Source organism: Poecilia formosa, unplaced genomic scaffold, assembly GCF_000485575.1.
Source record: "Poecilia formosa unplaced genomic scaffold, Poecilia_formosa-5.1.2 Scaffold30, whole genome shotgun sequence".
In the NCBI taxonomy this organism is placed as follows: Eukaryota; Metazoa; Chordata; class Actinopteri; order Cyprinodontiformes; family Poeciliidae; genus Poecilia; species Poecilia formosa.
In genome coordinates, this window is record NW_006799969.1 from 3,417,512 (window position 1) to 3,440,997 (window position 23,486).

Here is a 23,486-nt window from a genome sequence, read left to right on the forward strand (position 1 = left end):
CCCCAGTTGCTTTTTGGTAGTAAGATTTTTGTTATCTCCCTATTGCTAAGTCACTTTCTACGGACACTGTGCCGTTTCCTAGCCTTGCTCCTCACCTAGCAACCCCAGTCATGCCCTGTTACCTAGCAACTAAAGTGGAGCTCCAGCATGTTTGGTCAGCTGGTTTTACCACTGTATGAGCTGTACAATGGCTACTGGAAAAGGCAAGTGTTTTGTCCTTCCATAAACCACTTGCTGCATTCTTGCTGGTTGTACAGGAGGCTCTACTTCTACTTTTCAAAGATGTACAGTTGTATAATTTCACATCTGTTTGCAGCCATTTTCACATGTGAGTGTAAACATTGAGTTGGAGTGATGTGGCCAGCAGCAGCTTATTTGGATTTAAGGTGAAAAGAAGCTCTAAAACAGCTCTTTCTGAATGAGATCAAAGTAGGCTGAACTGACCAGACTTGAATCTCTTTATCTAACAATGATTTTGTATAAAAACGTAATGAGCATGTTATGTATAGCCCATAGGCCTATAGTTAACTGTTGAAGAAGTTATATTAGTTCACCTTTGCAATCATTCGAGGTGTTACATATTGCAGTTTTGCTTTAAGACTTTATTGTATACGTCATTCCCTCTGCAGGGCTTCTGCTGGAGGACAACCCCTCCATACGTGCCATATCTCTTGGCCACGGCCACATCCTGGTTGGGACCAAGAACGGCGAGATCTTGGAAGTGGACAAGAGTGGTCCCATCACTCTCCTTGTCCAGGTGGGAGAACAAAAAAAATACACCATGCAACATTCGAAAGTATGTATCATACTCCTTGAACTTTTTTACATTTGATCACATTACAAAGGCAAACTTCTGTGTATTTCTTAGGATTTTACAAAACACACCAGCAGGAAAAAAAGTGTACTTGTTTAGTATAAAGAAAGGAATGTACGGTTTTTAAAGGGAAGAAGCTGCAGAGGCATTCACAAATGAAAGCCAGAGCGGTCCTGTTTGCAGTTCAGTAAAGACCAGAAAGGTCAGAGATAAAGTTGTTTAAAAGTTTAAAGCTCCAGAGATCCACAGTACAAAGGAAGAAAATGTTGACGATCATTAGTTGTACCCTCCACAAATCCCCCAAAAATCTAAAATGCTTCTCTTTTAAGCAAGAGTCTGCCTTTGACACCGTTTGAATACTGTGGACTCATCATTTTGTGTTCTGGAGTTGGATGCCCTGACCATTCCTTTTAAACCTGTGGAACAAAGGGCCTTTGAACATTAGAGTCATGCGGATTATTGATCATTTTAAAACCTAAAAACCAAAGTCTTCTCTCTGGCTTTTATTTACAGCTGAATATTTAACCTTTTGCTACATTTTGCTAAATCCCAACAAAAAACCCTAAAACTCGTGGTTGAAATGTGGCATGTGAAAAAGTTTAAGAGGCGTGAATCATTTTGTGAGACACTGTTACTGAAGGTTACATCAGACTTTGATTTTTTTAAGTGTACCAGAAACCAAATGACTAAATATTTTCACTGACAAATAATTTACCTGGGAGTTAAAAAAGCATGCTTGTGCATTCATCTGTTGTGTGGCTTTCAGTTGGATAATAATGGTGCAAACTAATCTCTAGAGATTCAGAGGCAATAATGCGGATGAATTAGTGCCAATCAATAAAGAAATTGTTAATTTGGTTAAGTGATCCTGGAGTGTCCTCCAATCCACAGTCTTTTTGATTTTGGGACAAAGAGAATAAATGCTCTTGCCCTGCTGATGCAGATTTCAACAGATGGGATCGATTCATGCGAGACAAGAAATTGAATTTGCTCCTGAATCTGGTCTCTAGGTAACAGGCGAGCTAGTTGAATCAGAATGTAAGTGATAGACCTTGCTGTGAAGACGGTGCAGTAAGTTAAAGGTTACATTGTATGCTGCCGATCGCTGCTTCTAGCCTTTTAGCACCCTGTTTTCCCTCATCACCTGTTCCTGGATTAAATATTTATCCTCTGGGATGTGTCTGCAGGGTCACATGGAGGGTGAGGTGTGGGGCCTGGCCACTCATCCCCACCTCCCTCTCTGTGCCACGGTCAGCGATGACAAAACCCTGCGCATATGGGACCTCTCGCCCAGCCACTGCATGCTGGCTGTGCGCAAACTCAGGAAAGGTTTGTCACATTTAAAAACACCACAGGATGAATGTATTTTCCTGACAGCGAGTGTGCTGGTTTCAGGGCTTTAACAGACAACCTGTCCTCCACAGGCGGCCGCTGCTGCTGCTTCTCCCCAGATGGGAAAGCCTTAGCGGTGGGCCTGAATGACGGCAGTTTCCTCATTGTGAACGCAGACACCCTGGAGGACCTGGTGTCCTTCCACCACCGCAAGGACATCATCTCCGATATCAGATTCTCTCCAGGTTGGCGGTTCACCTACGCATTTCCTTAGTGGGCGAAAAAAACTCCTCCCAATGTAAATAGAGCTCTTAAATCCCCGTGCCCTTCAGAGCAGCTGGGTTTACGGCGGGTAGGAGGCTGGGCTGCATATCAGCAGGTATACATGATTTTCCCCTCCCGCTGTGAGTCAGGGGGGAACAGACCGCTGCAGGCCTGACCCAAATTAATAGCTTTCTGTAACAAGGCCAGACAGAGAAGCAGTGAGAGGGGAATGAGAAACAGTGGGGGTTGACAAAGTGAGAGCAAGAAACTAAACTCTCCTTCGTCTGGACACTTAATCTTCAAAGAGATCCTGTTTCTTCACGCAGCATCCATGGATTCCTGAAACAGCTGTCAGTTAAAGTCTCAGGATACAAAATGGGCTTTTAGTACTGTTAAAATGATAATTATTTTAGTTAAAGTACACACAGCTGTCTGCCCAAGGCTAAAATTTGACAAAGGGTCTAAAATTTCCACTTTAGCATTTAAAGTTACAGTTGTGGTCAGAACAATTTGGGGTTATAATGATCCATTTGACCTGCTCTTTTTCAAGGGTGGCATAATTATATAACAAGAATTAGGTACATTGTAAGCGTCTAAAGATGCAGTATGCAACTTTTTAAAGAATGTTTTTGACATATTTGTTAAAACTGCTGTCATGTCGTGATTTTATGCCATGAGACTGATAATCTGTGAAAAGATTGTCTGAAGTAATGCATTGCTCCCAATCAAAAACAACCAATTACAGTCAAGAGGAGTGTCTTAGCACTGCCAGTCAATCTCATGTACTCGCTGCTAAATGTGCTGACGGCAGAGGAACAAACTGTTTACCCACAGACAGCAGTAGCCATGCTAACTAGTCTGTGCTGGTTGCAGCATAGCAGAGAGAAAGAAGAGAAGGTGGGGGGGGATGAGCAGCGCCACACAGAGAGGTGATTGACATATTTAAGACCCTCCTTCTGGCTCTGATTGGTTGTTTCTAGGTAGTACTGGGAGAAGGCAGAGAAGCTTGATCTTTTTTTCACAGATTATCTGTCTCATATTATACTGTCACAACATAATGACAGTTTCAACAACAGAAAAACAATTTTATAAAACTTACATACTGAGCTCTCTTGTTATGAGCAAGTTTGTCCTTAAAATTAAAAAGTGTCTTGTTAAACCAATAAACTTTCTTATAATAATAAAATGAAAACCTGCTGACTCAAATTGTTCATAGGAAAGTGTTTAGGATGTGAAAGAGCAGCTCAGATCCAAAACAGATCAAAGCTGCTTTTTAGGAATAGATAAAGTAGGTTAACAATAAGCTGCTACAATGACTCTGACCTCAGCCTTAATAAAAATCTATGAAACCAACCAGTTTAAATGAACTCTGCCAATGCTGTCAAGCAGAGAGGTCCAATAAAAACCCAGCCAGAGTTATGCCAGTAGCCTGCTGATTGCTACAAAGTATGTGCGATTTCTCTGCGTTTATAAGTATAAAATACCATTTTGTATTTGAAGAACATGCAAAAATATATTTTCTTTCAGGAAATCTTTGCAAAAATAATTAATAGGTTTATTTTTTTCTTGGCTCAGGAGCCGGGAAGTACCTCGCAGTCGCCTCAGGAGACAGTTTTGTGGATATTTACAATGTAATGAGCAGTAAACGGGTGGGAGTGTGCAAAGGATGCCTCAGTTACATCACCCATCTGGACTGGGACAAAAGAGGTAAACAGGACTCTTAAGGCAAAAATGTTTTTACTGCTTTGCCTCTGAAATAGGTGTAAATAAAATTAAAGTGTCTCTGGATGCTCTTGTTCACAGCAAAACTCCTCCAGGTCAACACGGCAGCTAAAGAGCAGTTCTTTTTCGAAGCTCCTCGTGGCAAAAGGCAGACCATCCCTGCGTCTGAGGTAAGCAGGGCGGGGGGAGAATAGACGCAGGATCAGCCGTGGCTGTGGCGCCTCCAGCCCGCGTTTTCCCCCTCGGGATCAGACGAGACTAGGCGAAGGGCAGTGAAGCATTAACACGGCCCATTTTTCACCAGTATCTTTCTAATTTGGGCCATGGAAGTGGGATAGTGTTTGTGGTCTTGCGTTAATGCGTCGTGACATTCAGGCACCTTGCGAGGCGCGCAGTGGAGGGGCGCATTTACAAAATAAGTGTCAGTGATGATAAATGCTGTTAGGTTGAATCTCAGTGGAGAATGACACATCCTTCTTAGGCATCTATCTTCTCCTCACATTCATTACATTAGTCTCCTGCAGACGTGATCAGATGGGGTCGGTTTTTCTGCTCGCTACTCAAATAAACAATATAACTTTACCAACTCATTATAATATATGTGGTTATATTAGTTTGAAAACACCCAGAGGTGTATAAGCTCCACCAGTTTAGGTGTTGCTATTGTTTATGTAAAGTCAGGTTAATCCAATGAATGTGTATTATATGTAGTGGTGACTGATTTAAAACATCCAAGGCAAATGTTGAATTTTTGCACATTTTATGACATTGTCACCATAAATCTTATTTCTGTTTTACTGAAAATTTGTGATAGAATGACACAAAGCAACACACAATTATATAGAAGACCTAGAAGGAAAATCATACGTATTTTTCACATTTTTAAAAATGAAAATATGAATGAAAATCTGAAATATTTGCCATGCATTTTTATTCAGCCACCCACAGTTTTCCCCCTGGTAAAATTTTTAGAGTCCAGTTGTGTGTAATCTCAGTAAACACATCTGTTCTCTGAAGTATTGTAGCTGTAATGTAAGAGTTTAAGGTATATATATATATATTTTTTTTTTTTTTTGCAGAATATTGCAATTATTTACCTTCAGATTCCGATTAAAGAATTTTTTATCTCAGAGTATGAAAACTGTTTTTACTCACATCTTCCTTAGAATTTAAATTATTAAGCTAACACAGCTTTGTTATTATTATTATTATTATTATTATTATCGGCTTGACTCTGGGTGTTGTTTGTCTGACTCTGAATGCTCTTGTTGAAAGGCAGCCTTGGTGATTCAATCTCTACTGACGTGTTTCAGGTGGAGAAAATCGACTGGAGCACGTGGACGTGTGTCCTGGGGCCGTCTGTTGAAGGCGTCTGGCCTGTGATCAGTGAGGTCGCAGAGGTGACCGCCGCCTGCCTTAGCAACGACAGGAGGGTGCTAGCAACGGGAGATGACTTGGGATACATCAAGCTTTTCAGATACCCAGTCAAGGTAAAACACAGCTTATAATCACATTGCCCTCCAAACTTATTGGCACCCTACCTTGCTTCATGGATAATTGTTGTTCAATGATTATTACAAAGCAAAAATGTAATACTAAATACAACCTGGCTAAAAACAAATCTACTTCTACATTTGAAATTGTATATACATTTTTGACAGTGTATTGCCAGATTATTAACGGAAAATGTTGCTTGTAGCAAAGTATAGTTGTTGAAAAATAAGACACCTTATTTTTCAACAACTATGCTTGAACATAATGATACTTGAACATAATGATACTATGTTTGAACATAATGATACTTAGTATGGCTGCAGGTAAACCGGGTTGCTATAAAAAAAAAATTCTAATTAATAAATAATATGGGCTGATTCATTTACTGGAACACTAGACCTTTACTCAATCCAGGATTTGAGCATGTATAGGGTCAGGGAAAGGGCAGCTAACATCACTGCAGACCGCACACATGCTGGACACAAACAGATTTTCATCTTCAGGTTGGTGCTACAGAGTGCTGTTGGCAAAAGGAAAAAAAAACTGCCAGAGAGACGGTTTATTTCCCCTGAAAAAGGGATGTTTGATTTTCTTACATCTTCTGTTTTTCTTTCTTTATAAATATAAAATATGACTGCAAATATGTGCATATTTTTTACTTTTATCTTGTTTTATTCCCTCTAGAGTTTGCATATTTATTTTGTCTGTGCATTTGTCTGAAGTCCAATTCCCTGTCTGTGCACACAGTCTTGGTGAATAAAGCTGATACTGAGTATGATAGACATTAAAGTACTGCAAGCTCTGCAGTTATCTGTTCATTTTCAGATTTAGCTCTGAGTAGTTTGTAAGGCCTAAAGAACCATAACTCTTAGCCTTCTTCATTTTTACACACTGTAACACTGGGAAGACCCAACTTCTTAGAAGTATAGATTAAAGTGTTAACAATGAGGGGGAAAGGGGCGAAGATTTAACTATTCATCAACAAACACTCCATGTTGGGTTGGTGTGAAATAAAACTCACTGTTAAGTACAGTATTTGTGATGATGTGGGCCGTTTCTCCTCTGAAGATCCCTGGAAACTTGTTTGAGTACCTCTCCCTTTGGAATACATACCAGGACATTAAAAAAATAAAATAAAATCTGGTACCATTTGCTTGTAAATTAAATGGGTTATTACAGTGTCTTTCAACAGGCTAATGACCCAAAACAAATACCAAATCAACATAAAAATAGAACAAAAAAAAAATCACACAATGCTGTTTTCTTTCAACACCTTCTGACTTGAACAAAAGCTTTTGGATTCATCCAGATATTATGCTAATGTTGTGTTAATGTCACAAGTGTTGGAAAGATGTCGCTTTTCCCTCCAGGGGAAATATGCAAAGTTTAAACGCTATGTGGCACATAGCACACATGTCACCAATGTGCGATGGACCCATGACGACAGCCTGTTGGTGACAGTCGGTGGGGGTGACACCTGCCTCATGATCTGGGCCCACGAGCCCGGGGGCCTGCGGGAATTCAAACTCTGTGACAGCGAGGAGTCGGACATCGAAAGCGAGGACGACGGAGGCAAGAAACACACTCCTGTTTCGGGTTTAAACATTCAGACGCTGCTGTTACATTAAAGATTGCATTTTTTTTTTGTTTCATTAGGCTACGACAGCGATGTGACTAGAGAGAATGAGATCAACTACACCATCAAGGCCTTATCTACCAACATGCGACCAATGACAGGGGTGAAGCCCCACCTGCAGATGAAGGAGCCCTCCATTGATGAAAGGTATTTTTTATCCAAACTGTGATGGAGTTTTCTCATTTGCTCTTCTCTGTCTGTACTCTGCCCTTTTCAAGCGTTTCTTTTCCTTTGTGTAAATTCTCTTCTTTTAATTAACTCTGCCTTTTCTGCTCTCCTTTAATGGCTGTCCGTCTCTGATTTTCCTGCTACACTTTTTTCTTCCACATGAAGGCAAGGAGTGGTCAGGTAAGTGCTGGTAATGTGCTGATTCTGAGGGACTGCAATGGGAAAGAACAAACAAAAAGCCAGTGAAAACATGTTTGTAACTCTTGTAGGTGAAATTACATAGTCACCTTTCAGTTTAAACAAAGAAGCAGTTTAGATGTGTTTGGGTGCCAGGAGGCATTCGGCTAAAGTTACCCACTGAAGCTTGAATTCATGCTCTTTAAATATTAGCTCAGCAAACTGGATCGATTCTAGTTAAGGTGGATCCACAGTGGCTTACAAAGGGTTTTTTTTAAACTGCTTGAAATTTCTTAACATTTTGTCAGTTTACGGTCACAGTATTCAATGTATTTACTGTTGGTTTGGAAAGTAAATTAATAAAAAAATATATATTGTGAAGTAGAAGCAACATCAGGCAGGATCTTTCTTTTCCACACAAAAACATAAAATTACATAAAATAAAAAAAATGATGGAGATTCTTTGTGAACATGCATTTTCAGGTCTTGTCATTGATTTTCTTTTTTTTTTTAAACACATTAACACGTTGCTTCATACTTAACTGTTGCATTAGTTGTTTGTTGTTTTGCTGCTGGAAAGTCTCAGGTCTTCTCCATCCTCTAACTAGTTTTATTTCAGGATTATACTGGATTTATATGTTCAAATCCTGGAATATAATTGATTTACAGCCTAACCCTGCCTTAAAAACTCCACAACCTTCTCTCTTCATAACATCTTCGTATAGTCTTCATAATGTTGTTTATTCACTAATAACCTCTGAAGCTTTCCATAGAACAGCTGAATTTATATAAATTACACAGAAGTGGACTCATTTTATCCATTAGGTTTCTTCTTTTTGAATTCGATTTGGTGGACTTTTTTTAATGATACTAGAGTAAAGAGGATGTTAATACAAATGCTTGCCACACGTTATAGATTTTTACTTAGAATATGGAAAACCATTTTTTTCCCTTTCTCTGTGCACCATTTGTGTTAGTCTGTCATAAAGTGCCATTCAATCTGGTCATAACAAGACAAAAAGTGAGATTGTTGAAGGGAATCTGAATATTTTGCAGTGGATGCAGACACTGAAATCCAGTGTTGTGCGTTTTGACGGGCCTGTTTAGCAGGACCTAATAGGCTAAAGAATACAACTGGCATTTAAAACGATGCTCTTTAAATTTCAGTTCAAAACATTTAAACATGCAGTTAATTAAATAGCTTGAATTTAAGGTGGATTTTTATTCTCCGACTCAGAGGAGTTACATTTTAACTGCACATCTAATATTAAAGGACATATTAACTATTTATAAATCTCAATCTGTCATTCTTTAAGTCTTTTTGAAGAATGCCTGTTTCTGTATTGCACACATTAATCATCTTACAGTATCTATCGTGCTCTGCGGAAACCTTGTCTTCCGCCTGTTTCTGATTGATTTTCACATTTCCTCTTCGATGATGCCAGCTTTCCATGCAGCATCTTCTGGCCCACATTAATCAGAAATATACTGAGGCTGTGTTGGATAAATGCAGTGGGTAATATTTTTTTCTTGTTTTCTTCCTTCTTTTTGCTGCCATGAAGAGGGTCGAGGTAATTATCTTTTTCTTGTAGATTTCTAAAATGTGAGTAGAATGTGGAGGAGCAAAAAGTGTTATGTTTCAGCTTTGTTAAACTGAAATAAATATTTGAAAATTACATTTTCTTTTACTTTGATCAACTTTAATGCTAATCAGACTTTTAGACTTTCTTTTTATTGCTTGTTAGTTTAGACTAAGCACCTCTGCCGCTGAATGCTTCACCCTGCATGTCTGTGCAACTTTCTCATAAAACGTTAGATCATATTGTTTGACTCCACTTTAGTTAACATTGAATCATCTCTTGTGGTCTTCATATATGTTTTATTTTCAAAGTGTCTTTAAAGATGGGCATCATATTTTTTTACCGCTTCTCAAAATTACTGTTGGTTAGCTTAAAACATGTTGCCGAAGGCGAAGGGAATACTTTTTCATTGCACCCACTAAACGTTTTGCACCCATATTGTGTAATGTAACGGCCATCATTATGATCCTCATTATTGCCATCATGAGCTGCAGGATTTCGCTCATCCCAGCTGTCTGTTTCAGGCCTCCTGTCAGCAGAGCGCTGCCACAGCCTGAGAAGTTGCAGACCAACAACGTGGGCAAGAAGAAGAGACCCATCGAGGTAAACTTCTCCTCATCCTCACCAAACATGGCCAACATGATGAACTGTATGTCAGCAGAGGGAAGCTTACTGCAGAGCCAATGTGTCAGATGCAGCTCTCTCCTTGGGAAGCTGTGACGATGCTGTAATTGAATCATTTGTGCCGTCATCTGGCTCTGGGCATCGCTGTTGTCATGGAGTTAACCTTTCTGACTCTCTGACTGACTTCCTCTCTCCCACAGGACTTGGTCCTGGAGCTGGTGTTCGGTTACCGTGGCAATGACTGCCGCAACAACGTGCACTACCTGAACGAGGGGGCGGACATCATCTACCACACGGCCTCAGTCGGCATCGTGCTCAACCTGACCACCTGTAAATAGTTTGTTAGACAATATGATTATTAACTGACAGACAGAATTACATTTTTGTTTTTTTTCTGTATTTTCTGACAGCTTGCCAAAGTTTCTATGTTGAACACAGTGATGACATTTTGTGCCTGACAATCAATCAACACCCCAAGTTCCCTAATGTGGTGGCAACTGGACAAGTAGGTATGTTTGTGAGAAGTCGGCCTCTTGTGATTTTGCATTAAATGTGAAGATTATTTGCACACCTGATACCTGATTAAACAATTTAACAATTTATGATAATCTGAGTTACAAATGTGCAAAGTAGAATACACAGGAATTTACACAGCAGTGTCAAAGCAACTAAAATAAGCAATTGAAGTAGATTATTTTTATTAAATAAGTGTGCAGGTCTGCAAATTATGAAATGAATGACAAATTATAAATGGTTTAAAATATGTTACAAATAAAATTTTTCAACCTCCTTTTCCCTGACAGCCCTAAATAATATCTAGTGCAAATGAATGCATTCAGTAGTCACCTAATTAGTTATTTGGAGTCAATCTCTGTGTTTTTTAATAACAGTGTAAATCCAGCATTTCTGTGAAAACCTTCAGAGGTTTTATAAAGATTATTAGTAAACAAACAGCATCATGAAAACCAAGGAACACAGCAAAAAAATAACTATGTACCCTTTTTCTTCCAGTCATAGTTATGTGCTGTTTCATTCATTTGTTACATAAAAATTTTGATAAAACACAGTTTGTGGTTGTAAAGTGACAAATTGTGAAAATATTCAAGGGTAGTATACTTTTGCAAAGCACCTTATATCATAAAAAAAACTGACAGGAAAGATGTAAAAGCTGTAAACTTCTCAAATCTGAAATAACGTTTAGATTTCAGAAAGTTTATTTCCAAAAGCTACTTTCAGAAAAAAGTGTAATATTTTAAATAAATCATATTTTCTATTTTACAGGTGATACTGGTGACATGTCAGGTAAGACATTTCCAAAATTCATAAGAAACTGTTGAAGACTGGAGAAAATACTTTAGAAAGTTAGATTACTGCTATCAATAGTTTTTGAAGTCAATACACAAATGAAACTACAATCATGTAGTATGTGTTAAGTAATAAAAAAGTCATTTAAAGTCACAGACGTAAAAGATAATCTAATCTAATCTGTTTATGTCTTCTCCTAAGCCACGTCTCCTTCCATTCATGTGTGGGACGCCATGACCAAGCAGACGCTGTCGGTGCTGCGTTGTTTCCACTCCGGCAGCGTCTGCTCGGTCAGCTTCAGCGCCACGGGGCGACTCCTGCTGTCTGTGGGACTCGACCCTGAACACACCGTCACCATCTGGAAGTGGCAGGAAGGTAATCCAGGAGGAGAATCTCCTCAGATTTTCATATTTACTCTGGATTTCAATTCAATTTAATTGATGCTTAGAAATGCTTTATGTATGCCAAAGGTAAATTAAATGTTGTCGTAACTCGTATCTCTGCTACTCTGGAGCAGAGATGAGACTGTACATCGAAATGACACCATCAGTCATCGAAAAGCACTGCTAATCCACCTCAGTTGCTTTTGCTGCCCTCTGTCTGGGGTAGACAGATGTTGGAGTAGGGTATATGAAAATAGTTTGAATTCCTCCTTCTTTCTCAGCTCTTTCACCATGCATTGAATCCCTTTTGCTCCTCTGGAAGTTGAGCTAAAGTAAGAAAACCAACAGCATCCAAAACCAGAGGAAATAATTTTCCAAAAATGCAATGCTTCAGTCAAAACATTTTGATTAAAAGGCTACATAAGGAACAAATCAGATCAAGACTAACTTTGACGTAATTCTTCTGCTCCACTCCTCTGGTTACCTCAGGTGCCAAAGTGGCCAGCCGGGTCGGTCACACACAGAGGATCTTTGTGGCAGAGTTTCGGCCCGACTCGGACACACACTTTGTGTCGGTGGGGATCAAACATGTCCGATTCTGGACGTTAGCGGGTCGAGCTTTGCTCAGCAAGAAAGGCGTCCTGAGCTCCATCGAGGACGCCCGGATGCAAACCATGCTGTCTGTAGCATTTGGAGCTGTAAGTAACTATTAGCATCTTTAGCATCTGATTGTGCCTAATTGTTTGTTGTTGTTTTTTTATCTAACTCTGTAAACCTTTTGTCTCTTAAATATGTAAAGCTCTGCTTAATCATGCTGTGAACTGTTTTGCATTGCTTGCTCTGCTCTCTTAGGCCACTAGATTAGTGCAGATTTGTTTTCTTTTCAGAATAACTTGACATTTACAGGTACCATAAGTGGGGATGTGTGTGTGTGGAAGGAACACATTTTGGTAAGAATAGTGGCCAAAGCTCACACGGGCCCCGTGTTCACTATGTACACCACTCTGAGAGACGGCCTCATCGTCACGGGAGGCAAAGAAAGACCGTAAGTGCTTCTGTGTTCACTGAAAGTCGTGGTAAAAAGATTACTTTCATCACATTCAGCACAGTCATGGGATAAAAAAAGGACTCTCCTGCTACTTGCATAGATATTTAAGAGGGCAAACAAATTGTTTCCTTCACAGTCTGACCCACAACAAGGAGAAATGACCATAACGGCCTTTTCGAAAAAAATAATTGCTCCCCATCCAAACATGAAAGGATCGTAGGACCGTTTTTTTATTATTTTCAGTATTTAAAGATCATTAATTTGAAGTGAAGAACATTTAATGAAGCAGCCAGGCTTCCCAATAGTGAACATCTGAGAAAATTTACCCCAACATCAGACTATGCAATACTCAAAGAAACAATAAAAACTCCAGTAACTTCATTTCACCAAGTATTTCTGTCTAGCTTCTAGTGTGAATATCTGTTAAACATGGTGCTGGAGGAGTTGTGATTTGGACCAAGGCAAATTACATCCACTGAGTTGAGCATCTCCTCTGTGTGCCAAAGTAACCTAGAGGGAAACTTGGTTCAACTTGGGATCCGAAAGAAATCAGCAAATCTACAGCAAAATGGCTGAAAAAGACAATACTGAGAGCATGATGGTGATCCGTTAAACTCCAGACATCAGCTTGGCTGAATTATTTTGTTGGGACCTTGAAAGGATGAAATGGCAAAATTCATCCAAAGCAATATGAAAGACAGAAACAAGACCACTACTTCTAGTAATTTATGTTAACTGCTGAATCACTTAGTTTTTACCATGAATGAGTTGAAAGTTTGAAAATGTCTTTTTTCCCCCAAGGCTGCATATTTCAGTGAGTTAAAAATGTATCCCTTGGTATATTGATCAGCTGATGGTTTCAGCAATTGTTCTCCAGATCAAAGGAAGGAGGTGCTCTGAAGCTCTGGGACCAGGAGCTGAAACGCTGCAGAGCCTTTCGGCTAGAAACCGGACAGATCATAGACTGCGTTCGTTCTGTCTGCAGAGGAAAGGTACCACGGATAAAGATAATCCAGTTATTTTAATGTCACCCTCTGCTTTCTGGTAATCTTTGCTTGTTGTTGCAGGGTAAAATCCTGGTGGGCACCAGGAACGCTGAGATCATAGAAGTGGGAGAGAAGAACGCAGCGTGTAACATTCTGGTGAACGGACACATGGACGGCCCAATATGGGGTTTGGGCACTCATCCTTCCCGAGACGTTTTTCTTTCTGCCGCTGAGGACGGCACCGTTCGCCTGTGGGACATCCCAGAAAAGGTCAGACTGACTCCCAGCTCGTCTCTCTGACTTTCCCATGGATGTTAGTCTGGAAATCGCTGAGCCGTCTGTGTTTTCACGTTGCCTTGTGGGAAAACAGAAGATGCTGAATAAGGTGAACTTGGGCCATCCGGCGCACACCATAAGCTACAGTCCTGAGGGCGACATGGTGGCCATCGGCATGAAGAACGGAGAATTCATCATCCTGCTGGTTGCCTCGCTGAAAATCTGGGGCAAGAAAAGAGACAGACGCTCCCCTATACAAGATATCAGGTAATGATGGTGGACTGTGCGGTGAAACTGCTGTAATTTAAAACTAAAGACTTAAGAGCACATTTTTGCTGCAGGTTCAGCCCAAATTCTCGCTTCTTGGCTGTCGGCTCCACCGAGTGCGCCGTCGATTTTTATGACCTGACGCTCGGCCCACAGCTGAACCGCATCAACTGCTGCAGGGACATCCCCAGCTTCGTCATGCAGATGGATTTATCTGCTGACAGCTCCTACATACAGGTACGGACTTTGTTTAAGCAGCTCAGCAGCGGAAGAGATAGTAACAAGTGTATTTTAGTTCTAAATCTCATTGCTGCTACACAGATATCCACAGGTGCTTACAAGCGGCTCGTGTACGAGGTGCCATCTGGGAGGCAGATCACAGAACAAATTCAAATTGACAGGATTACCTGGGCCACTTGGACAAGGCAAGAAACATTTTATCAGCTTACAAACACAGATTTCAGCCTATTTTAGTGGGATTAATTAAATTTAAGTTTGTGGTTGTGCCTATATATTTCCTTTGTTAATGCTGGAGTGAGAAAATAACATGTTTTTACAGTGTCCTTGGAGACGAAGTGGTAGGAATCTGGTCCCGTAATGCTGACAAAGCGGATGTGACCTGCGCTTGCGTGTCCCATTCGGGCCTTAACATTGTGACTGGAGATGATTTTGGGATGGTAAAGCTGTTTGACTTTCCCTCTCCGGAGAAGTTTGTAAGTATAGTTTTATATTATTCTGTCTTTACTTTGTTGCATTGATCTTATAATGAAGAGGGCATAATTTTGAACAGTAGAGATTAACTTTGGGGTCTTTATTGCCCCCTAGTGGTTGTGATCTATGGTTGTTCGTGAACAAAAATTATAATAGATGCTCTATGCACAGCTGATATAGAGCAATAGGTTGTCATTTTGTTATTTTAGTTTTGAGTGATGCTTGTTAGTATCTACTTTATGAATAAGGACATGCTTGGTCCAGTGTTAATGTGATTCCTTTTAGCATAAAAAGCAGTTTTAAGCTTCATGTCAGGGTTAGTTCATAGATGACCGTGATATGCTAACTGAGTCTGTATTAACACAGGAAAAAAAACAATTTTCTTTTAGGCCAAACACAAACGCTTCCTAGGCCATTCTGCTCATCTGACAAATGTTCGCTTCACAAACGGAGATCGCTTCGTCGTCAGTGCTGGCGGAGACGACAGGAGGTAAGTGAGGCTTGACAAGGGATTTTATGGGATTCATCAACACAAAGTATAATTGTAAATTGGGATGAAAAATATCACGTTTCTTTCAAATAAAATTCTGAAAACTGTGACTTTCCTATGTGTTCTGTTCTTCTGAGTCAGTATTTGGAAGAACCAAGTTTTTATGGATTTGTTTTGACAGCTTTTGCACTTCTTTCGACTGTAATTTTTTTTTACCCTTTTTCTTTGCAAAATATCTCAGGCTCAGACATATTGGATAGAAAGCATTAGCTTTTCAAGTTTTTCCACAAATTATTGACCAGATTAAGGTCTGGACTTTAACTGGACCATTCTAACCCGTGCATATTCCTTGAACAAAACCATTTCATTGTAGCTCTAGCTGTATTTTAGAGGTTGCTGTCCTGCTGGAAAATGAATCTCCACCTCATTCTCAAGTTTTTCTTCCTAAATTGTCCTGTAGTTAGCGCCATCTGACTTCCCTGTAGAAGAAAAGCATCCCCACAGGATGATGCTGCCACCACCATGCAATTCCTCTACACATACTGTTTTGCATTTAAGTTGAAATGTTTAAATTTAGCCTTATCTGAGTGCTTCTTACATTGTGCTAGATAGATCAGAGTAAAGGAAGTCTGAATACACAGCCACACTTTTCAGATTATGAATCCTTTTCCTTCTATTTGCATAATTAAGCACTACTTTGTGTTGGTTTTTCACATAAAACCCCATTAAAATACATCGATCTTTGTGGTGGTCAAGATTCAAATGATAGAGATACATTTGCATTTCATTCATTCTTAACTTCTCTTCTGTAATTTGCAGCCTCTTTGTGTGGAGGTGTGTTCACGCCCCTCACTGAGAATCCCACCACGTCCTGCATCAGAGGAGCATCAGCATCCGCCATCATGGAAAGAAAAAAAAAAAAAAGAGACGTGGAGGAGGACAGACGCGGCAGCTTGAGTTTAAAGTCATGATCCGACTTACTGCCTCAAACCTTGGTGCATGCATGTGTACTGAACTCATTTTCATTTCAGTGGTGAATATGATAACAGGTGGAGAGCATACAGACTCTTGTATATCACATAACTATAAAAAAGAACCTAATGTGTGCATATCATTCAATGGTGAATTATTTTGGGAAAAAAAAAGAGCTATCTGCGTACATCTCTACACTCGACAGGCCTATAAAGTTGTGTTTCTGATGATGCCATTTTTTAAAACATGTAGCATTAATGAATTAGCCTTAATCTGAGTGTCTGTGAGGTTTTTGGGGTTTGTTTTTGTATCTTTTGGATCATGAACTCATTTGTTTTGTTGGATTTTTTTTTTACTGGTTATTCTAAATCTTGTGGCCTTCCTCCTGAATGTAACATCCACTGTTATGTTCTGGATGTCAGCATGCCAAAGCATACTATGCACTGTATACCTGACCTGGTCACTGTGTTGCCCTGGTGGATCATTTATGAGTTACGTGGTCGTGTTGTTGACTGGTTGACCTCTGACCTGACCTCCCCTCGGCAGTGTTCCCCTCATGACGTAATATTTGTTAGAGGATCTGTTTTGTGGTTTATGGGTGTGCATGGCTTACAGGAAGACAATCTGTCCCAACCAAATTCCTCAGAAAATAAACAGAAAAAACAAACTGCTGTATATTGACCTCTTGATGCACTGTTGCAGTTTTTTGCTGTCACTTTATTTGGTGTGCTGCTATATTATTGTTGCGTTTTCATGAATATGAACAGTGTGACTTTTATGGAGAGTAACTAATGTTTTGTGTAATAACATTTATTGTGGAAATGGAATGTTTATCAGAGTTGAATATAAAAAGTGCAAAATTATTTCCTCGTATTTAAATACTAACTACTAAACAAATGTTGCTGCATATTTTGATTTACATTTCAACATTGTATATATATCATTTGTAAATATTCTTTTTGTATATTTTTGTGAAGTGTTTCTTAAACTCCACTTTAATAAAAAAAAAAAAACTTTAAATTTTTTTTTTCAAGCATATTTTTTTCAAGATGACTTCTCCACCCACTTTGCAATTTTGCACCACAATATGTTAGTTTATCAAATAAATACATTTACGTTTGTGGTTGTATCATGAAAAAATTTTCTAGGATTTTTATTTTTTGCTAACAAGGGACTATTTTTTTCCCCCATTTTAAAAGCTACTTTTTAGTCTTGCAAATTTTTTTTTTTATGCAGACCATCTCAAAACTTTAAAGGTTTCTGCGAGTATTACAAAACAATTTCTCCCCTAAAAATTATCCTGAAGACATTCATCTGACATTAAATTTAAACCTTGATATAACTTTTTAGATTTATGACAATGCAATCGCATTTAATAGGTACACTCATTTATTCCAGCTCAAACTTCATAAATTAAACTGATAGTTATAACTTATTTACATCATTTACACTGAAGAGTTTTGTTCTGTTGGAAAACATCAGTTGCTTGTACATGTCTTCAAAACGCACACTGAATAAAGAATACATCTCATTAACTTTACCTCGTTTTCACAAAATCAAAGAAAAAAAACACCAAAGTTGGCAAATCATTCAGCTTCAGAGTTGCTTAAAGTGAACTGATTCTGGCTAAATATAATACCTTTACTTGCTAGATTATTAGGTGAACATGTAGTATTTGCATCAACTATTAAAGCTAATGAAACTAAAGTGCATAATCCACCTTAGATTACAAACAAACAGCTTTCTGTTAATCTGTCTGCACCTGAAAATGACCTTGCGCCTCTGTTGCTTTCCTAGGCGATACCATTTTACGATAAAAATCTGATAAAATTTTAGTAGCCTTTTGGTAGAGAGACACAGTGGTAATGTAACAGTAAGATCTGTTGAGGGGAATTTAACACATTTCATCATCACTACCCACTGACCCTCTGTTTGACTGACACAAAGTAGCATATTTGAAACAGAACTGCATAATGAAATGAGTTGTAAATGATGATACAGCTTCCTGTCTGACAAACAGTGTCACCATTGGAAAAAAATGCTGATTTCCTCCCCCCCCCCCACAAGTTAAAGTTTTCTTTCCGACACTTTAGTCTCTCCTCGTTTATCATGATCATTATGTTCTAGATATCCACCTAATAAACTACTGAACTAAAGTATTAAACAGTGCTGAAGCATCAATCATACTTTCACAGAAAATGAGCTGCCACAGGAGCAGCCATGATCTGCCTGGGGGTTCTTCAAGACCTGGAAGGTGGAGCGGATCAACTCCTGACTGAAGTCCACAGTGGATCCCTTCACAAACTCCAGACTCTCCTGGTCAACGATGATGCCCACTCCCCCCTGCTCAAAAACTCTGAAAGTAGAGCAGAAGGAATCCAGGAGTGGATTAGAAGAAACAATAAGAACATCACTTACATAAGATTATTTTGAGAGCCAGTTGCATGGGAAAGTTTACCTGTCCTCTTCATTCTTGTTGCGATCTACAGAAAACTTATACTGGAATCCAGAGCAACCACCTCCCTCCACTTGTATTCTCAGGTACTCACCCTTCTCCATGATTTCTGATAGCCTCTGAAAAGAAACAGAGGCTATCTGTTAACACACAATTCATAATTGTGTGTTATGAATAACACACAATTATTTTAACATTTAGGTTTCAAAGCACTTTAATCAGTTACAGTGGATTAAAAAAGAGTCTGCACACCGTTTCCTTCTTTCTCCGATTAAAATTGATGGCACTTTTACAGAGTGGCTGTAATCTTTTCAATTTACACTTGAAATACTTTAAAATATTTAAGACTGGAATTCACTGGATTATGTTCAGGTACTTTTTTGTTCCCAGAAGAACCTCAGACTCGTACCTTCACACATGACTTTGTGAGGTGAACCTTATCTTCTGATGGACTCGGCTCCCCAGACTTATTCCGGATGGAGGCGTTGCTAAAGCACCGCTGCCCCGCTATGTAAAGCGGCTGGGAGCTTTCAGGAAGCCGGTAAAGCTCCTGCCTAACGCCGAGGTTGTTTAGGAGAGTAGATGCCCTAAAAAACAAGGAGATTATGTTCACATGAAGCCTCCTAAAGTTCTTCTTAAAGCTACTAGCACCTGAGCTAACCATAAAGCGTAGTGTAACGTAACAGTTGAGCTGGGGGCTAGCTGGCTAACGAAGATAAATACCAACTGACAGCCGCATTTAAGCTCTCAAACATGAATTTAAGATATTTCGTTTACCAAGAGAGAGTTATAAATATGTTTACTATATGTGTAAAAGTTAACATTACCTCGCAAGGCTTATTATTCTTGACTTTGACGCAGTTATCATCGCTCCTTTAAACACAGACATCTTCCATAACGTCCATAAATTTCACGTAGCAGCAACACGCAGAGAGCGGACTGTTAATTGGTTGAAATATCTGTCAGTCTGATGAACACGCCCATTTTTCAGTTGTTCTGCTATGTGATTGGTTAAATAATCTGCCCATAAAATACACCTTGGACGTAACACACGTAGCCGTGTGTTTTTCTTTTTTTCTTTTTTCTTTTTATAAAACTTTAACAACTGAAATAGAACATTGATTATACTCAAAATAAAGCAAATTATAAATATATACATTTTCACCAATTACGCGATAAAATACATTTAAATAATTGACAGATAATTTGTAATAATACCCACCAACCTCTCTAAAAAAAACTTCAGAAGGAAGATTAAAACAAAATGTTTATAAATCTTTGAAGTCATTCTATCTTAAGGCACCATCCATTAGGTTAAAATCAGCCTCTCCTCAGCAGATTTATTTACATCACTCTTCTTCCTTATTTAACGATGTTCGTTTTTCCACATGCAATTACGACTATTTGGATTCTTAAACATAATTTTGTCAGACATATATACAAGCTGGACAGACAACTGTAGATGTGTTTCATTATTCTTCAGAAAATGTAAATATCAGAGGAAGGATTTGAGGAGCTTTGGATCCGTGGTCAATCCGGTAGATGGCAGTATTGACAGACTGCAGCTGCTTTGAATTTGCGCAGAGAAGAAGAATCAAAAGAAAAGGCAAAGGCGTGACGAGAATCCCGTGATTCGGGTTTCACTGTGGACGTGGAGGGAGTCTGTTTAAGGTACATTGTGTTTATTTGGAGTTGTTTAAAACTAATGACTGCAGTAGATACCAAACTCGTACAGAAGACTCGTCTTGTTCGTGTTTCTTTACTGCCAAGAAGTTAAGAAGTATCGCTTTTTTGTGAACTTTTTTAGTTGGTGCGACGAAATTCCGTCACATATCTTTTTAAATTGGCGAAATAAAAGTTGGTTGAACAGTTTTTAATAATTGGCGTTTCTCTGTTTCAGGGTCAAAAACATGGATGTTCGAACTGGTTTAATTGCGTTGTTTTGCTTGATTGGACTCACCTGGGCGCAGCCGGTCAAGTACATTGACTGCGGTGAGTTTCACTTCACTTTAGACATTTCCTTCTCTGTTACTGTCAATTCGTCATTCTTCCTGGTTAAATACGAGGAAGAATAAAAAAAATAAAACGTGTAAAAGCGCTCTGAACGAGGAAATATAGCGGCTTAAATGCAATTTTAAATTGAAATGCCTTCTAAATTTGAGACTTAAATGTAGGTGCTGAGGGTTTTTTTTTAACCAGGTTCCAACAGGAATGGGTCTAAAAACATTGTGAAACCTGAATGTTAATAATTAATCCTGAAACCCCTTACCTGATTGAACTAGGACATTTTGATTAAATCACCAACTCATTTTTGAATGAATCCAATTTTTAACTTTATTTTGTGGAAATGACAAGGTTTGCATAGATGAACAGTTCCCAAATTTCTCTACACCTACACTGCCTATAGACCAGTGATCTTATCAGTAGCTGGCTGGAGTTTAATTGTATTTTCTTCAAAAAATGCTTAAAAATTGAGCTTTCCTGTGAATCACTGAAATGATGTATGCTTGCCGTTTTAGTTTCTTTTAGGGTAATTTTCTTGTTTGAACACTTGTTTAAGACCTTTTCTCTTCAGCTTAAGGCAACATGACTTCTTGAAAGTACATAGACATATTCAAGTAGTTTCATGATCCCCGTTATGTGATAAGTAAGACCATAGCATTGAATATTTAGCATCTCTATATTATGATAGTTGCATTACCCCTTTGTATGAACAAGGGTATTATTGGTGCTTGGTGTCTTTTCTTTTGTATTGGATGTTTGTATTATTAACATGAAGACATGTTAAAGAATTTGTCACTTTTGGGACAGACCAAGTTTATCTGCTTAAACCACCATGTTTTACTGTCTATTGCAAAGACTGTGTATTTGGGTTGCCTAGATGCACAAAGGGCAATCTTACACTCCACATATGATCAAATGTTGCAGAGTTTTTCCTTTGGTCATCTGTTGGGCAAATTGTAACCTAATGCCCCTTTGCTGACTCTTTGCATTTGAAATCATTTTAGCTAAGCAGCCTGTTTTTTTTTTTGTTTTTTTTTTTGCTTAATTTTTTTTGAAAGGTGCACTTAACAATTGTTGAAGCAACTTCATATTACTCTGACCTATTTGGGGTAGAGCCACTCCCACCATATCTGTTCTTGGCAACAAATGATTATTGATATTGTAAGATATTTGATTTCTCATCACCAGACAAAGACAGTGTTTTTTTTTTCTTTCCATGTTTGTTTCCAGGCTCCACTTCAGGCAAAGTGATTGGTGTGGACATCAACCCTTGTCCTAATCAGCCATGTCAGCTTCACAAAGGAAACTCCTACACTGTCAACGTCACCTTCACTAGCAGTATGTTTTGTTTTTTTTTGTTTTTTTTTTAACTTTTCTTTGAAATGCTTTCACCTGCCCAACAGTTCAACCTAAATGTGTGTTTTTAATCCATCCTCCTGAAGATGTGGATAGTGACAAGAGCACCGCTGTGGTTCACGGTATTGTTGGAGGAATCCCGATCCCGTTTTCCATCCCTGTGCCGGATGGCTGCAGGTCTGGAATCCAGTGTCCCATCAAGACTGGGGAGACCTACAACTACCAGGCTTCATTACCAGTAAAGACTGAGTATCCTTCAGTAAGTATGATTCTCAGCTCTTCAGACATTATGTTTTGTAGTTTATTTTTAGTCTGATGGGGGTGGATGAAGTTCTCCCTCCTTCCTCCCCCATTTCTTGTGACTGATGACATGATGCACTTTGGTCACCGTGACTCTCTTCTGGATTCCTAGATAAAATGCGTTGTGGAGTGGGAACTGACAGATAACGGCAACAAAGATCTGTTCTGCATCAAATTCCCAGTTCAGATTGTGAACTGAGACGGCCTAATAGAAGAACCTCAGACGAGCTTTTCTTAAAAAGGGATTCAGCTTTGAGTAACAACTACTTCTTGTAAGATTTCATCATGTTCAAATTTGTTTTCTCTCTGCTCATTACACACAACTCTCTGCACACATTAAATCTACAATAATGCCACTCATTATGTGTTAACTGCCTAATATTCAATTTTAAGAGTGAAGAATTTAAAATGGTGTCTGAAGATGAACTACATTCCACTACTGTGCAAATGTTTACTGGCTGCTATGTAGTCTGAAAACTTTCTTTATTGATATTTTGTAATATCCCATACTGACCTGCTTGAAAATCTGTTGAATTGGCCAGGAAATATGCAACCAAAGTGCAAATAAAGAAATCTAACTCGAGTAATAACCTGAGTTTTTTTTTTTTTGTTTGAAATACTCTGCCTTGTTTTGAAATGTTGATGGCTTAAAGCTAATGAAAATAATTTCTCAGAAACCTTCAATAGATCAGTGAAATTCATAATCTGGTCTATACAACCACAGAGAAGTCTACGGATTTTTGCAAATGTCCAATAGATGATTCTTGGTTCACTGAACAAGAACAGTAAGCCTCAAGAAGTGACTGTAGCTACAGTCACTTCAACAACAGTAGCTAATCAATTGGCTACAACAGTAGCTAATCAATTGGCTACAACAGTAGCTAATCAATTGGCTACAACAGTAGCTAATGGATAAAGCTGCATTTATGCAGAAATTTATATAGAAGGATCCCAGCTCAACTATTAAACATAAGTTATACATAGAGATAATTTTAAGTTGACCTGCAATTTTTTGTAGAACTTCATTTAAAAACAGAAAAGCTGATTTCTCATTTATCTGGGTTTTTGGAACATTGAAATGGGTTCAATCAAATCATAATAGGAATTGGTTTGTTTTTGTAG

At 38.8% G+C, this 23,486-nt stretch overlaps 3 protein-coding genes and 1 long non-coding RNA gene across 11 annotated transcripts in view; 2 read left to right on the forward strand and 2 right to left on the reverse strand.

The window, feature by feature from the left end:
• Positions 1-16,422, forward strand: part of LOC103136176 (EMAP like 5) — a 44,108-nt gene extending 27,686 nt beyond the window's left edge. For 3 of the 6 annotated variants that reach the window (XM_016670107.1, XM_016670108.1, XM_007549303.2), the window contains 25 exons: positions 630-757; positions 2,002-2,143; positions 2,239-2,391; positions 3,986-4,117; positions 4,214-4,302; positions 5,446-5,622; positions 6,997-7,198; positions 7,283-7,409; positions 7,596-7,610; positions 9,170-9,178; positions 9,712-9,790; positions 10,012-10,141; positions 10,222-10,320; positions 11,093-11,113; positions 11,318-11,491; positions 11,989-12,197; positions 12,387-12,544; positions 13,425-13,539; positions 13,615-13,803; positions 13,904-14,076; positions 14,151-14,313; positions 14,398-14,501; positions 14,636-14,789; positions 15,177-15,277; positions 16,097-16,422. In XM_016670107.1, the coding sequence (XP_016525593.1) occupies positions 630-757; positions 2,002-2,143; positions 2,239-2,391; positions 3,986-4,117; positions 4,214-4,302; positions 5,446-5,622; positions 6,997-7,198; positions 7,283-7,409; positions 7,596-7,610; positions 9,170-9,178; positions 9,712-9,790; positions 10,012-10,141; positions 10,222-10,320; positions 11,093-11,113; positions 11,318-11,491; positions 11,989-12,197; positions 12,387-12,544; positions 13,425-13,539; positions 13,615-13,803; positions 13,904-14,076; positions 14,151-14,313; positions 14,398-14,501; positions 14,636-14,789; positions 15,177-15,277; positions 16,097-16,133 (3,080 nt within the window). In that variant the 3' untranslated portion in view covers positions 16,134-16,422. Of the gene's footprint in view, positions 1-629; positions 758-2,001; positions 2,144-2,238; positions 2,392-3,985; positions 4,118-4,213; positions 4,303-5,445; positions 5,623-6,996; positions 7,199-7,282; positions 7,410-7,595; positions 7,611-9,169; positions 9,179-9,711; positions 9,791-10,011; positions 10,142-10,221; positions 10,321-11,092; positions 11,114-11,317; positions 11,492-11,988; positions 12,198-12,386; positions 12,545-13,424; positions 13,540-13,614; positions 13,804-13,903; positions 14,077-14,150; positions 14,314-14,397; positions 14,502-14,635; positions 14,790-15,176; positions 15,278-16,096 lie in introns of those variants that run through there. The other 3 variants (XM_016670109.1, XM_007549304.2, XM_016670110.1) reach the window with 2 other exon arrangements.
• LOC107835912 (uncharacterized) lies at positions 404-22,533 on the reverse strand. The gene is made up of 3 exons (XR_001661757.1): positions 22,453-22,533; positions 13,884-13,888; positions 404-414 (listed from the first exon to the last, which is right to left on the reverse strand). It is a non-coding gene; the product is annotated as an uncharacterized LOC107835912 (long non-coding RNA).
• Positions 17,618-19,643, reverse strand: isca2 (iron-sulfur cluster assembly 2). Its single transcript, XM_007549309.2, has 4 exons — positions 19,532-19,643; positions 19,114-19,291; positions 18,708-18,823; positions 17,618-18,605 (listed from the first exon to the last, which is right to left on the reverse strand). Exons 1-4 carry the CDS (start codon positions 19,591-19,593, stop codon positions 18,431-18,433), a joined length of 531 nt encoding a protein of 176 aa, XP_007549371.1. The 5' UTR covers positions 19,594-19,643; the 3' UTR covers positions 17,618-18,430.
• On the forward strand, positions 20,267-22,951 carry LOC103136179 (epididymal secretory protein E1-like). 3 transcript variants are annotated; one of them, XM_007549310.1, is made up of 5 exons: positions 20,267-20,375; positions 20,605-20,696; positions 21,939-22,046; positions 22,151-22,323; positions 22,477-22,951. In XM_007549310.1, exons 2-5 carry the CDS (start codon positions 20,615-20,617, stop codon positions 22,561-22,563), a joined length of 450 nt encoding a protein of 149 aa, XP_007549372.1. In that variant the 5' UTR covers positions 20,267-20,375; positions 20,605-20,614; the 3' UTR covers positions 22,564-22,951. The 3 variants fall into 3 exon arrangements, with proteins under 3 accessions (XP_007549372.1, XP_007549373.1, XP_016525597.1); XM_007549311.2 differs by having other exon boundaries at positions 20,335-20,514; XM_016670111.1 differs by having other exon boundaries at positions 20,335-20,508; positions 20,603-20,696.
• Positions 22,952-23,486: the final 535 nt, after the last annotated feature.